At 29.8% G+C, this 14,655-nt stretch overlaps 4 protein-coding genes across 5 annotated transcripts; 1 reads left to right on the top strand and 3 right to left on the bottom strand.

The window, feature by feature from the left end:
• Nucleotides 1-11: 11 nt before the first annotated feature.
• On the bottom strand, nt 12-1,696 carry LOC145763614 (cdc42 homolog). Its single transcript, XM_082575099.1, has 3 exons — nt 1,477-1,696; nt 822-1,033; nt 12-608 (listed from the first exon to the last, which is right to left on the bottom strand). Exons 1-3 carry the CDS (start codon nt 1,601-1,603, stop codon nt 360-362), a joined length of 588 nt encoding a protein of 195 aa, XP_082431225.1. The 5' UTR covers nt 1,604-1,696; the 3' UTR covers nt 12-359.
• A 1,452-nt stretch (nt 1,697-3,148) lies between these two features.
• LOC145743147 (ras-related protein Rab-26-like) lies at nt 3,149-6,234 on the bottom strand. The gene is made up of 4 exons (XM_082561057.1): nt 5,938-6,234; nt 5,371-5,539; nt 4,871-5,064; nt 3,149-4,530 (listed from the first exon to the last, which is right to left on the bottom strand). Exons 1-4 carry the CDS (start codon nt 6,010-6,012, stop codon nt 4,300-4,302), a joined length of 669 nt encoding a protein of 222 aa, XP_082417183.1. The 5' UTR covers nt 6,013-6,234; the 3' UTR covers nt 3,149-4,299.
• Nucleotides 6,235-6,804: 570 nt separating this feature from the next.
• LOC145740732 (germ cell-less protein-like 1) lies at nt 6,805-9,038 on the top strand. Its single transcript, XM_082558563.1, has 6 exons — nt 6,805-7,170; nt 7,241-7,408; nt 7,550-7,993; nt 8,108-8,341; nt 8,424-8,631; nt 8,707-9,038. The coding sequence occupies exons 1-6, from the start codon at nt 6,865-6,867 to the stop codon at nt 8,856-8,858; spliced, it is 1,512 nt and encodes a 503-aa protein (XP_082414689.1). The 5' UTR covers nt 6,805-6,864; the 3' UTR covers nt 8,859-9,038.
• On the bottom strand, nt 8,943-14,394 carry LOC145740731 (rho-related BTB domain-containing protein 1-like). Of its 2 annotated transcripts, none has more exons than XM_082558561.1 (10): nt 14,068-14,394; nt 13,577-13,646; nt 13,242-13,345; nt 12,793-12,978; nt 12,435-12,584; nt 12,050-12,236; nt 11,111-11,746; nt 10,891-11,044; nt 10,434-10,654; nt 8,943-10,351 (listed from the first exon to the last, which is right to left on the bottom strand). In XM_082558561.1, the coding sequence occupies exons 1-10, from the start codon at nt 14,187-14,189 to the stop codon at nt 10,187-10,189; spliced, it is 1,995 nt and encodes a 664-aa protein (XP_082414687.1). In that variant the 5' UTR covers nt 14,190-14,394; the 3' UTR covers nt 8,943-10,186. The 2 variants fall into 2 exon arrangements, with proteins under 2 accessions (XP_082414687.1, XP_082414688.1); XM_082558562.1 differs by having other exon boundaries at nt 12,435-12,542.
• Between the last annotated feature and the right edge of the window lie 261 nt (nt 14,395-14,655).

Below are 14,655 nucleotides of genomic sequence, written 5' to 3'. Positions count from 1 at the left end.
AATCCAAAATGGAAAGAACATAAATAAAGTTTTAATAACAAGAATAAGAAAGTTACACCGAGCTAATTATAAAGAAAAAAAAACATTAAAACTCAAACCATAAAAGTTTACTATCAACTTTTTGAAATAGTATGATTTTTACCGCTTCATAAAAAGAAATATTTTGTTCTTTACTACATTACTTTTTTATAGCGCGCATGGGCGCCTGGACGTGCAAATAGCTTTCAAGTTATAAGTTTGTTTCGTACCTAAAACAACATTACAGCGTCCAAACTTTATCTAGTTTGCCCAGGTTTGCAGTTAACCGCGGGCTTCCTACCTCTTTAGCAAAGACTGTCCGCTTTTCAAAATTAAAACAATTAAGAAATAGTACATTTTCGCCGATCAGATTTATCGTGTTTGTCCGGGGGGAATAGTACAGTGTGTATTGCCTCGTCAAATACATCTTTAATACCGGCCATGGTTACTGCAGAGCACTCTTTATAACCGGCGGCTCCTAGCTTGTTTGCCCTTTTTTGACCCTGCTCTAAGGTGACTGGTTTTTGTTTTCGTTTGTACAGTTCTTGCGTTATTCTAGGATTGTCTCTTAGGTCAACTTGCGTTCCAACCTAAATATAATTGCCAGACGTTATATAGGCTACTTAGCTTATTATATCAAAGTAAAATTATCGAGAAAATGTAATAACACTTTATAATTTAAAGTTTGCAAAAATCACTTTGTTTTTTGTATTTGCAGCTATTACATAATTAGAAATTTTAAGTTTGGTAGGCTAAAAAAACATGAGGTTTTGTACAATAAATACTGTCAAATAATTAATTACTAGTAAGTAAGGAACGTTTGCTGCGTGATCTTTTAATTCCGGTATCCAGGTTTCTTTGACATTTGTGAACGAGGAAGGCACCACGACTGAATAACACACCAGAAAGATATCCGCCTTATTGTACGATAAAGGTCGCAATCTGTCATAATCCTCTTGTCCCGCCGTATCTATAAGTTCAAGAAGGTACGACGTCCCACCAACGTTTATTGTTGCTTAAATGTGAAATAGGTTGAAATATTTAATAAATGTCAACACTGTAAACAAAATGGTGCAACAATTCAAACGGTATTGTTTAAAATGTTAATCATTATGCAACGATATAGTGTATTTTTAAACTGGTATTTATGTATTAGGTGTACATGAAGGGTCCAGCATTTTTTTAAGATTTGATTTTAGGAATGTAAAAATTGATTTATAAAACACAAGTGTAACTTACACTTTTGCATATTTTTTCTCAGCGCAAGATTGAGTATTTTTACTTTATAGTATTTAAATTTTTTATTTCCAGCATATTATATTTTCGTAATTTTAATGCGCCATTTACTTTATTAAAATTTATGCAATATGTCTTTTTTGACTAAACAGATTTATCGTTTAACAATGGTGTGCGAATTTAAAAGGTCATAAATGGCAACCGCGTTGCTTAAAAACAAACCTGCATATTGATCCAATATGGTTGGAACATATTCGTCGGGAAAATCGCCTTTGCTGTAACTTATCAGCATGCTAGTTTTGCCCACTGCTCCATCACCAACCACTACGCACCTAAGAAGACTAGCCATTTATATCCACCCAATTTCTTAACGTTAATCAATTGAAATTCAGCAAGTAAAAATGTTAAATATGTGAATTTGACAATATTTAAAGTAAATTAACACCTTGCACGGAAACAAATTGAACAACTGATTAAAATGCTTATTATACAAACTTAACAACAATTCAAGTCAATTTTTGTAGCAGTAGAACAATTTAAGCCAAGTTTTGCAAAAGTAGAGTAAACAAACGTTTGATAAATACTTTATAGTCTGCACAAAGTATATGAAAACTCTTAGCTGAGATATACCGACTGTTTTGTTGTAATATACTTGCATATTACTTGTCTCTAAACAACAAAACATATTGCTTTACCTAACTGATTTGAAGCCTTTAAAATACACAACTGATATTTTTTTTACTAAAAACTAGTAGGCTATAACGTATCTCTACGGTGTACTTGTTCTGTTATGTTTAACATTTTTGCGCAATATACTTTCTGAAAACAATGCGGAAAAGTTTCAACTCTAACACGCTGCTTCTACTTTGCTATAGTGTGAATGCTCACAGAAGCTACAATGGCAGGCTAGCGGAAATGACGTCACCCTGCATGAAAGGAAACTACTCAAAACAACATCACAAACTAAAGTGTGTAGAAACATATATATAAATGTGCCTGTTGCGCCAACTACACAACTAACGAAACAAGACGTCCACATATAATATATTTATTATTCAATTAGGCTTTTAATCAACGTGGATTATTCTTAGCTGTCAATACTTAATAAATCCTAATAAGCTAGCAGAGCATTATTAATCGACTTTAGTTTTTAAATATTGCTGTTTTGGCATTTACGTAATACAATAAGAAAGACGACCAATCGATAATCCATCGAACCTGTCTAAAGAAATGACATACACAAACAAAACATGCTGTGATCTATGTGGTGCTATGCAGGCTGTTAAAGCAACTAAGCTTACTAATCTGACATCATTCCTACTGCATTTCAGAACAAAATTTCGTTATGATTCACTATATTGATCCAACTGAATGCTGATGTTACTGGGCGTATGAAAATTTCTGCTGGTTTTTAATAATTAATGCGATAACGAATGCTTAAAGCATTCATTTAAGCCTTAAGTCGTGGTGCCAGTACTTCAGGCAGCGACATGTGTCATTTTTTATCGCTTACCTAATCTTTCTCTATACTTAATGATTCGGATTAATTAAACTTGCGATGAGAACAAATAAATAAACCTTTAAATCATTACCTCAGGCTTCCATAGTGATGTTGTTATCATATTACATTTTGAGCTTGTATATACATAAAGTTAACTATTAGTATATTAATATGGCTAAATACAGATCGTGGTTTGGGCTTGGTTAAAAATAGATTCTCCTAATTTGGTTGCTACAAAATTCAGTTGCAAGAAATGCAAGAGGTTAAATTTATTTTTAGATTGCCCACTTTATTAAGAGAACTTTTCCAATAATTGCAAATAGCACACAATAATGTGGTCAGATAAACCGCATGTCTTTTTGATGTAATTTACATACAGCATTGAGTTAGCAGGCATATTAGCTTGTTGTAAATTTATTAGGTGTTTTTTTAGGTAAATTATGAATAAAAAAATCGGCAGCTTAACTATTCATACGAATTTGTCTAACCATTGCGTTTATTTATATAATCGATTATATATTACAATACAAAATCGACGTGTTATAGCCATCACATTGTAATTTGACAAGATTAAAAATTGCTACTACAGCTTAATTAAGAAATACTGTCAAAACAATTGTGGAACAGGTAAAACAACGTATTTACACATTGTTAAAAAAATTTTCTACAAAATGACTAATAAGCAAAATGAAATTATAAAACATTGGGCGGAATAATTAGGCAAATTAGATATATAGATTTTGATGAAGGTTAACAAAATATTATTTAACAAATAAAAAAAAAGTTGTATTTTTAATTGAAATAAAAGTAACATTTACTTTTAACCCTATGCCTGGTTAACAGTGACAAAACAATTCAACGACAAATAACAAATACAGACAGTGATTTGTGCAAAAAATAAATATATAAACCACAATTGTGCGTAAAATATTTCGTGCAAAGTCCTAAAAACATAAATTTAATTTTAAAGATGCAGTGAATGTACTATATCCCCAAAAAAATAAAATATAAAAGTATACACAAGTAAAAGACAGTATTACACCAACACATTGCATTTCCCCGATTCTATAAAAACTTAAAACATGGAATTTAATTTTACAAAATAACATTTTGCACCAAAATACAAATATTACGATAAATTTCAGCAACAAAAAAATTGATTTTTTTATTTTAATCACCCAGTTTTATCTAATGAGTGTATGTGAGACAGTGGCTATGAAAACAAATTGACACATACTGCAGCTAAACCTTATATGAGGTCAGAATAAAATTGGCCCAAGTATTTAATATCAAAATAAAAAAAAAACTTTTTTTTAATATTATATATATATATATTATGATTTCTGCAAAAATACAAGCTTATTAAACAATTTATTTTACAACAGTTAAAATAGAGCCTTGAGGATTACCAACAAAACAAATATACATTATATTCACAAATTCTTATATCGACTGTCTTACTAAATCCTGCTAGTAGCGTAGCAAAAAAGATTGACTACTTACTCAAAAAAAAGAATTGCACCTTGAGTAAAAAAGTTAAATTTTTAGCAGCATGTTTTTTCACGTTCATCTTCTACATAATCTTTTAGATTAAAGGCCTCGTCGTTTAGGTTTCTTTTTGAGCCAATCCGATCTGCTGCTGTGATCGACTTCTTATGCAACTCTCGAGCGATTGCATCAAATGCAAGATCAACATTCGCTCCCGTGCGAGCACTTGTTTCAAGAAACACAATGTTGTATTCGTTGGCCAGCTTTTCTCCATCTTTGTACTTAACCTTAAAGAAACTGTAAGGTTACTTATATATTAATATATTTTAGTAACAAAAAAAAATTTCAAATATATAATTTTAAAAACAGGCCATTTCAAATGACAAGTTTTTTCAACTTTAGAAAAATTTATTTTTAAAAATTTTTTGTAGCCTATATGTGTATTTTTCTAAAGATATTGATTTTTTCTTCATTAAATTACTTTTTAAATATATTGGCATTTCATCTAATCCAACATTAAAAATCAATACTGGGTTACTTAAAATTATATTTCGTCAAAAACATCCCAGTATGCCTATCGAAGGTCAATTCAAATTAGTATCAATTATAAAAACACCAAATACAAACCTTTCTCTGTGATGAGCAATCAGCTTTGTTTCCAATTAAAATCAGTGTCACATTTGGCATGGCATATCTCTTGACGTCGGAAATCCAACTGGCAACATTGGTAAAAGATTGAGCGCTGCAAATATCATACACCAGCAATAGAGCTGACGCATCACGAAAAAAACTGTGAGTCATACTGCGAAAGCGTTCCTGACCTAAAGAGTGATAATAAATAACATCCCACTTTTTGTTTTTGTTATGATCTAATAAAAAGCGAATAATGATATACGGTGAACATGATTCAAAACAATAGTCACCGACACTACTTATTAGTGTATAAATAATTTAATAAACTATATCTTTAAACTTAGGTTATTACATTTTTTATTATAATGAAAAAAAAAATTAAAATACTCAAAAACCTCTTATTTAATATACATACAAAAATCATAAATATTTTTTACAATGACAAACATTATAATCAAATAAAAATAAATTTATATAAGTTTAAGTTTTGTAACCTGCTGTATCCCAGATTTGTAGCTTTATTTTTTTGTCTTCGACCATCACAACTTTATTTTTAAAATCAATTCCAACTGTTGAAATAAAATTTCCATTTAAGAAACTGTTGTCTTTGTATCGAACAAGCAAACAGGTTTTTCCCACACCAGAATCTCCAATAAGCATCACCTAACAAAAATTAATACCTATTTAAACACAAATTGCAAAGACACACAAGTTTGATCGCGATCAAAAAAGTAGGCTATTGTTTTTCTTTTTATTAAAGTTTTTCATTTATTAGTAAAATTGACAAGAAAAAAATACAAAATTAACAGTATAATACATTATTGTAGTGGGAAAAAAAGTTAATTTATAATTTTAAACATGCAAAAATTATTAAATATTTATAACATGACATTGAAATTTCAATAAAACTTAATAACTTTAAAGACTTGTTCCAGAAAAATAATACAGGGTTTAGTTATATTTGCCTTAAAAATTTTATATTTAGTCGTTCACTTTTTTTTTTAAATCAACAAGATGTTTACATGATGATATGTTATATGTAATCTTTGTCAAATTCTTACCTTAAAACTAAGATCAAAATCCGAAATTGATAGTGTTGGAGAAACTGGTTTGTGTTCATGATTCGCGGAACTCATCTACTTGTCTATCCAGTCTTCTGGCAGGTTCGCTGTTGTTTTTATTGTTACAAATGCCTTTAATATCTTCCTTTCACTAATCATATATAATATTCTTCCCACGCATTTAGAAAAATAAGTATAACCGCACTAAGAATGATGAGCTAGTTATTCATCATCATCCACAAAGCGTAAAAAATACTTAGCGTTTTAGCAAAATGCTTTACGTTAACTGTCTTTTATGTAAACAGTCAAAGCACTGTGTGTGATCATGCGTAGCCGGGGAAATACGTATACTTTTTTACGTTATTTTTCATTTTTCCAATTCCATTGGGGCCACAGCCAGTAAACCATGTTAATTCCCTGAATTTTTTTTCTGGTTTTTAGCAATGTTTAGTTTAAGTAAAAAACAATTAGTGTGGTAAACCACCGAACCAGATATTTTTTCGTAAACAACAACCTTATAAAACATCACCAATACATTTGCCTTATTTAACAAATTTCGTTTTTTTATAGTTTTTGTTTTATTATTTTTTGATAAATATCTGTGATTGACGATATTTATCAAGTCTTTTTAAATAATACCGAATGGTTTATAAATGCCACAACCGCCTTGTTAAATACCCAATTAAAAAAAAGGTTTTTAGATAATGTCATTTCTATTCCCTAAGCGATTATGGTCATGCCCCAAACGACAACGAACCTGTTAAATTTGTAGCATATCGATATCATTAGACAGTATGTCGTTTATTGTTGAAAACGTTTGTTTAAAAATAACGTTTTTTGATTTTTTTACTTGCCTGCAGGGATTTTTATTGTAAGTTATACTTTTAAGAAAAAATGTTTATTGGTGAATGACACAAAAATAAAGTAATGGGTAATTTGTGGACACAGCCTACAGACCATGACCACAGAAATTCTACAGTAGAATTATCTAATAGAAAACGAAAATGTGAAACTTCGAATTTAAGCGATCCAGACACTCTTTCTTCGCCGGCTATTAAAAGACCAATGACCACTTCTAAATACATTTATAATGCTCTATTTTTAAATGGCGAAAACAGTGACATTACTATATCAGCATTAAACCATGAATGGAAATTACACAAGGTTTATCTGAGACAAGCAGGATATTTTCGAGGCATGTTCGGTGGCTCTTGGAAGGAATCTGAAATGGGGGTACAAAAAACTTTGATTTAAAAACAAGAATTTTAATTTTTAACAAGCAATAACCTTTTTACTTTAACAGGTAATTGAGCTCAACATTCCTGACACTAATATTGATAAAGATGCTTTAAACATTGCCCTTGGTTCACTTTATTCTGACGAGGTTGTGATTTCTCCAAATAAAGTTATTTCTGTTCTTGCTGCTGCTTCACTTATTCACTTAGAAGGATTACTACAACAATGCTCAGAGGTTGCTTGCAATTTTTGTTTAAACAATCAAAAACTTAATAAAATTTGTCTAGGTATTACTTTTTTAAAGGCGCTCATGATATGTTAGACCCTAAAACACAGTTTAATATAAAAAGTTTAATACCATATATATATTTTTAAGGTTATGCTAAATACAATTTGCAGCAAAAATGTTAGTTCATTTTACAAAACTGCTATTATCTATGGTCAAACTGAAGTAGAAGGCAGATGCATCAAATGGCTGGAAAATAATATTTTACTTCCAAATCACTCTTTACCTCTTTTAAATGACATTGACAAGGACCTTATGTATCGGGTTATAAACTCGCCAAATTTATTTGTTGTACAAGTTGAAATGGATGTGTACAGCATGCTTAAAAGATGGCTGTTTTGTAAAATAACTGAGCCCAATCTAGATGATCTGAAAAATGCAAAAGTTAATGCAATTGCTACAGATTACTTTAAAGCGCAGTACAAAGAAATTGGTCGACCTATTTTGTCTTTGGAAAGTGGGGAAGAGTATGTGAAAACCTTTCGCTCGTTAAGATTGTGCAATATACTAAGAGATTTTGACTGCTGTTCTGATGTAAGACATTATGTTGTCTGATTTTTATAATATTCCTAATAATTATTTTTTCTAAACTACCACATTTAGTGTATGCAAAATATGTATAATAGACTTTTTTAAACACCGTTTTAGATTGAAAGTGATGGTATAATTCCATTTGAGTGGATCATGCCTTTATATAGAGAACAGTGGTTTACTATGCTAAGAGTGGAACAAGGTGTGGATTTTGGTCCAGATGACAGCACCAACGAGTTTGATAAAAATAGTATTAGATGTGGAAGATTATTATTAAGAGATACAGATTATTGCTGGCGTTGGAATGGTTACAATTTTGCATTGGATCTTCTCGTCAACTTCTCCTCCAAAGTAAGTTAGATTGCCATATAAAACTATTTCAGTTAGTTTGCTTATCTTTTTACAATGTAAGATTTAAAAAAATAATTTGCAGAATCCAAAAGCAATTTCACTGAAAAGAAATTTTCATTCACAACGAAGAATTGCTTCAGTGGGCTCATCTGTAAATCGAAGATTTCTTTACAATTTAAGAGTTTTTTCCTTGAATGAACAGGGCCATGTTGTCAACAATATATCAACTGGGACATGCTCACTTAGCCTTAAAAAGGAAGAGGAAAGAAATATATTAACATTTGATGAAGGTTGTATGATATGACGTGTAAAAATATGTTAGTATTTTTTTAAATTTTAAATTTTTCATTTTGTTAAAACCGCAGAACTCAAGATTCAGTTTCCCTTATACATATCGGCATCTTTTCAAATAGTCTCGAAACCGGATATGGGAAATAAATATAAGATTGTCCCCATGGATTATGTGCAATTCAACAACTTACATCACATGGAAAACAATGAAAACACTTCAGAATAATAACTAATTTGTAATATATTTTAATCATTTTTGGTTCTGTTAAAAGTAGTACGTTTTATCACTTGTTTTTATATTACACCCATTCATTGTTTTATTGTTCTTATTTATATTTATTTAGTAGCATATTGTTATGACAAACATTTTCTTTAACACGTAATAAAAATGCCATCGCTACATTCATTTGTGACGTTTAATTTTCTTGATACATTAACTAACAGTTTACCAAACATATTTTAACATCACCATTTACCACCAAGCAGCTATCTATTAAACCACAAACAAATAAGGTAAGGTTAAAATGTGCAGAAAAAAGAGACATGTTTTAGAAAGTAAGAGAAATGTGATGATTACAAATTAAACAAAAAAGTGCAAAATTACAGCAAGTCATACTAGTAAATAAATGTTGGTGTTTCAAAAAACAAATTTAAACAACAGTTATTTTTTAATAAAACCAGCAAGGATATTATTAGCAAAAAAATATATAAGAAAGCCCATTATTTTGTTAGTAGTTAAAAAAATTATTAAATTGCCCTTTAATCTATTAATAAAGGTCTTAGTTTAATATCAGTTATAAATACCATCTATGAAAAAAACAAACAAAATCAGTTTAAGTTCAAATGAGAAAACTTCTTTACCAACCTTTTGTAACTTAAATCACAACAAAGTTACTTAAATCACAAAAAAGTTAAAGACAATGATGTTACAGTGTAAACACAAACAAAATTACCACATTCAATGGAAAACTTACAGAAAAATGGAAAGATAAGAGGAGATAATTGCACGACTGAAAAGCTTAAATGAAGAAATACTGAAGGAAAATAATGCCAAAAATTTAATTTGGAACTTGAGTGAGTTATATATATCAGCACAGAATAACATACACCATAAGTATTACTAAAACAAATTAGGCAATTAAGGCAAATTAAAAATTGCTCTGCGAATAAAGGACAAAAGTATAGGCAAATAATGCAAACTTAAAAAAAAAACATATTGCTAATAAGAATTGTTAAATTACGTGCAAACTACTGGTTAGTTCCTACAAAAGTAAACTTTAACTTGGATTACTAAAAAAAAAACTTAAGCATTGTCCAGCAATACTTAATTTAAATATTACAAAAAAATAATAGAAAAAAAAAGTTTTTTTATCACAAAAAGCTCAATGAATGTGTACTAGTAAGGCTTAAAGCCCAAACAGAATATATGTGCTGATTTTTCCAACTTTGAATTGGTGTACTATATGCTTTTGTAAGCTAGGCTTGTATGTGTCAGTAATGTTTACACAATGAAGCACAACAACAGCTTAACTTCAGTATCATGCAAAAAAAGGCCTAATATTTTGAGTACTGAGCCTTTCCTTTTTTGCTATTACGCTGGGAAGTTTCCTTATGATTTCGGGTCGAAACAGACTTTTCATAGTAATATCTCTGTTTAATAAACCAAACTGGGGGCCATCGATGCAACTCAATATATTCTTGTGTTTCAGGCAATAATTTCTACATAAAACAAAAAAAAAATTAAAGAACTAAATTTTCAATAAGATCACAGGTACTTTGGTAACAACCTTTTGACATATACCTTTAATTTTTTTGGTGCAAGTTTGCAAGCCTCGTTGTAATGAACACAAATAAAGTGAAGGCAATATTCAGTCAATCTTGGGGCATTATGAAGCTGGGAGGTACACAAAGTATCAATTACATCTTCCACTAATGACACCACTTTTGTCGGATTGTCAATCATGTTTCCCTTTTCCAACCAAATTTGTTCTCTTTCGTGGAATATTTTCGCAACCATATTCTCTGTTGTACAATGTGTAATTATAAATAGTGTTAAACCAAAAAAATTTAAACAAATCACATATTAAAGAATTCCTGTTCTGCAGACTTTATTAACTACAGAAACAAAATAAGTTTAAATTATTGAGCTTGATTTTTTAAAAAAGGAAAAAACATTGTCACTAAAAAACCAGTGTTAAGAGATAATTTACTATTCTTAAAATATATTAAATACTAATTGCAGTGTCTACGTGACTAACCTAATTGAGATACCAAGTTTGGCAAACAAAGTCGGTTGGCCAAAGCTATCAGTTCCCCAACATTTGAACAGTCTTCTATTGGAGAAACTTTACTTGTGTAAATGTACTCGAAAATGGTTTCCACATTGCTAAGTGTAGAGTCTGGCAACACAACCTTTAATTTAAAAAAATAGGTTTAGAAAATGGTATTTTAAAAATTAACTTTTTCTATGGCATTTACCTCGTTATTTTCGCTTTCTATAAACTTCCCAGCAAACATGGCATACATCATGTCACTGCCAGCTGCCAGCAGCACTTTGTGGCCTGGCACCTTCCCGTCATCCATTTGAAACAAAACATCAGCAAAAATATTTTTGCGCAAAAACAATTTTTTAAACTTTTCAGATCTTGTAAGAAGAAATGTTTTCGAAACTAAAAACTTTGTATCAAGCGAATCAGATTTTACGAGGAGTGCACAATGTTTTACCAACTCATTTAAACCATAACTTTTTCCCAACATTATAAGTTGAGTTAAAATGTCAACTGATGGTAAGGGTGTAATTTTATGTTGTAAATGTGTCTCGCAGACCAATGATCCTGTGTAGCAAAATTGAAGTAAAAGTTTAAAAATATTCGCAGCAACATCAACTTTTAAATTGTCGCAACCATTTTGTAGTTTCCTTTTAGAAATAAAAATAGGCGGCTGTATGGCCGACACAGTAGAATTGACCTCATTTGTGACATCACAAAGAGTTCTTCCTGTATTGGAAGTCTGCATGTTAGCCTTAAAGGCAGAGGTATTCGAAACTGTAAACATTTTGTAAAACACATCAGATGAAGCAGCCAGAATCACCTTGTGGGCAAGAAGAGTGCCTCCCTGTGGGTAAAAATAAAAACTGAGGCTTAAGTTAAAATTTTTCAAAAAAAAATTTGGAGTAAGGAATACCCATATCAAATAAATTAGATTTTGTTGCTATTGGCATTTAGCCTTTTTTACTCAACTTCACCCCAACTTTTTAATGTACACACAACTACTATGTTTACTGTTTTTAGGTGCTTACAAAAATGTCGGAGATTGGTTTTTGATTTACTAAACCTCAAAACTTAAAAGTTTAGGTTCACCTTAGTAGCCTATTTATAAATCCAATAATTTATAGGATTTCTATTTAATTTTTTTTACCTGACAAACAAAAGAAACATCACATAGCAGCTCATCATTGAATAAATCAAAGAGGTTTGGCAGTACGGCTTGATCCACTTTAGCTTCTAACAACTTAGGAGCTATAGGTTTGGGTGGTTCTAGAGGTTCTTGTAGCTTGGGTCTTTGTATTCGTTTGAGGCCGGAATTCCAAATATATAAGTTTTTTCTACAGTTGTATTTAAAATAAGCAATAAATAAATAGTAAAAACCGAACAAGGAAAAAAGGTAGAAAATGTAGATTAACTGAAAAAATTAAACAGTTAATATAGATTTAAATCAAGAATGTATTGAAAAATATATAGGTTTGATAAAACTGGATGTCAACAAAACTAACTAAATTGTTAATTTACTAGTAATACTTTACCTGTAAAGCAAAGCAGCGCGGCATACATTTTCAAACATATCATGAACTCCATAACCCTCCAACACACTCGATTCATAGTAAGGACAATTTAATTCCTCGGCAACAACCCTGCAATGGTCAGGAAATACAATATCACTCTGTTTCAGTTCCCTAAAAAATACAAATTATTAAGAAAAAAAACAAGGACAAGCCAACATAACTCAAATATTGAAAGGGTGAACCATTTCTAAGTGTTAAGAAAGGAATTGTATTGATCTTAAGCCAACTTTTTGTTTCGATTGTCTTTCGAGACAGACCTTGTTCATGTAACAAGTCTAAACCTGTTCATATCTGAAAAGTTATTTAGCAATCACTTTACCTTGACATTTTTCCTTTGTGTTTGTTCAACTCCAACAGGTCTGTGTATCTTAAATCCACTTTACACGCCACTAAAATAACTGGGATCGTTTTGGAGTGTCTTCGCACCTCAGGCAACCAGAACTTTAAAACATTTCGCAGAGATTTCTCATCGCAAACAGAAAAACATATGATCACCACATCTGCCCTATAGTTTAATGTAACATATACTTTAGCATTTAAGGTGGGTATTTACAACAAAGATACCTCATAATTTGTTATAAAGTCTAATTATAATTATAAATTATTTATCTAATAAAAAACAGTCATCCAATTTTTTGTCAACATAAATTTATAAATACTTATTAATAAATCAAATTAAAAACTTATCATTAAAAACACTACATTTACTAAATTATTTTCCTTAAATGTATGTATTAAGTAATCTTTTTCAAATATTTAAATTCTTACTTTCCATAGGCAAATCTTCTATCTTTATGATGGTCACCAAAAGTATCCCATAATCTTAGGGAAACTAGCGTCCCGTCAATTTTACATCTTGCATTCTTTAAAACCTAATTTAAACAAACATTATCATGTAAAAAAATTTTTTTAATTATTTCCTATAAAGCAGACTGTGTTATTTTAGGTTTTTATGGTAGTGAAAAAAAAATCCAATATTAATAATGTTTACCAGTGGGATGATATTAAGGCCAATTTCATGATTGATAAAATAACTAAATTATTTAACACTTACACAAGATTTAAAGTATAGCATATCATAGTTATTAGTATGAGTTTCATACCTCTGTGTTAGTTCTATATTGATCTATGGCCCATACCATTGGTTGATGACTGGTTTTATAAAAGTAAGACCTAAAAGTAATCAAGACATGGTTAATTAATAAAACAAGTTAATTAAATAAAAAAAATTATTAAAAAGCCAATTTTAGAAATTAGGAGTTCTCGGTCAGTAAAGTTCAGTGAAAGTTTAATTATCTGTCTAGAAACTAACATCACAAATTAAAATTGACATTCTGATTTTAAACTTGTAATTACAAACGTCTAGGATTTTATAATGAGGGGTAATTTTGTACCACATCTTAATTAGTGTCTCCATGGTTTTGAAAAAAAAAAAGAATGTCAAAATTGGCAAAAAATACTTTAATATTTTTAAATTTATTTTATGATTTTGCCAACTATTATAATTTGAACATCAAAAATGTAGCTTGTTTTGATTATTAAAAAATCAAGAAAAAAATTAGGAACAATAAAAAATACAAATTAATAATTTTACTTATTGACTATTGTGTTGTTGTATGCTCGTGCACAAATTAATCGGGTTTTTCCAACATTATTGTCTCCAACAACAACACATTTTATCGTCTCTTCATTTGGATTTTCAGTTGTAAAAGACATCGTGAATCCAAATTTGGGCAAAATACATTAATAAAAACACTAATTAAATAACATTATTTACATGACAAAAGAAGGCTAGAAATTTACAATTGGAAATTTGTATTAATAATCATGCAAAAAATGTAGTAAAGTTTGTCGCTTAAATTAAAAGCTATTAACCTATGGATCGTTGCGTTTGCTTTGTGACTAAAAATAAATAAAACTGTTTATTTTATAGCCTAATAAAAGTTTGGTAGTACTTTCGACAACTTTTATTCAAATGTTAATTGTTTGCTTTGGCAAATTGTTAAAAAATGTTGAAATATAAATTCTTCTCCTAAAATAGCTCTTTCTATCTATTTTCACTTTTTTATTTAATTTGTACTGATTTATTAAACTTTTTTGCCTTTGCTGTTTTACAACAAATAGTTCTGAAACAAACTTAAAAAATTAAACCAACTTTCCCTCTTAGAATATTGTTTTACTT

The sequence above is a fragment of the Corella eumyota genome, chromosome 1 (assembly GCF_963082875.1).
Source record: "Corella eumyota chromosome 1, kaCorEumy4.1, whole genome shotgun sequence".
NCBI lineage: Eukaryota > Metazoa > Chordata > Ascidiacea > Phlebobranchia > Corellidae > Corella > Corella eumyota.
Note: the sequence above shows the minus strand (reverse complement) of the source record. Positions and strands in the feature narration are given on the sequence as shown.

Bases quoted from the DNA above. Each gene is read 5' to 3' on its own strand.
- LOC145740731 (XM_082558561.1), bottom strand. From the start codon at position 14,189: ATGTCTTTTACAACTGAAAATCCAAATGAAGAGACGATAAAATGTGTT. The intron at 13,346-13,576 runs GTATGAAACTCA...TGTTTAAATTAG, and splicing joins AATATAGAACTAACACAGAG to GTTTTAAAGAATGCAAGATG. The intron at 12,237-12,434 runs GTAAAGTATTAC...ATACAACTGTAG, and splicing joins CGCGCTGCTTTGCTTTACAG to AAAAAACTTATATATTTGGA.
- LOC145743147 (XM_082561057.1), bottom strand. From the start codon at position 6,012: ATGAGTTCCGCGAATCATGAACACAAACCAGTTTCTCCAACACTATCA. The intron at 5,540-5,937 runs GTAAGAATTTGA...AATTTTTGTTAG, and splicing joins ATTTTGATCTTAGTTTTAAG to GTGATGCTTATTGGAGATTC. The intron at 5,065-5,370 runs GTTACAAAACTT...ATCACTCTTTAG, and splicing joins ACAAATCTGGGATACAGCAG to GTCAGGAACGCTTTCGCAGT.
- LOC145740732 (XM_082558563.1), top strand. From the start codon at position 6,865: ATGGGTAATTTGTGGACACAGCCTACAGACCATGACCACAGAAATTCT. The intron at 7,409-7,549 runs GTTGCTTGCAAT...TATATTTTTAAG, and splicing joins TACTACAACAATGCTCAGAG to GTTATGCTAAATACAATTTG. The intron at 8,632-8,706 runs GTTGTATGATAT...TTAAAACCGCAG, and splicing joins TATATTAACATTTGATGAAG to AACTCAAGATTCAGTTTCCC.
- LOC145763614 (XM_082575099.1), bottom strand. From the start codon at position 1,603: ATGGCTAGTCTTCTTAGGTGCGTAGTGGTTGGTGATGGAGCAGTGGGC. The intron at 1,034-1,476 runs GTTTGTTTTTAA...TTCACATTTAAG, and splicing joins CATATTGGATCAATATGCAG to CAACAATAAACGTTGGTGGG. The intron at 609-821 runs GTAATTAATTAT...AATTATATTTAG, and splicing joins CAAACGTTCCTTACTTACTA to GTTGGAACGCAAGTTGACCT.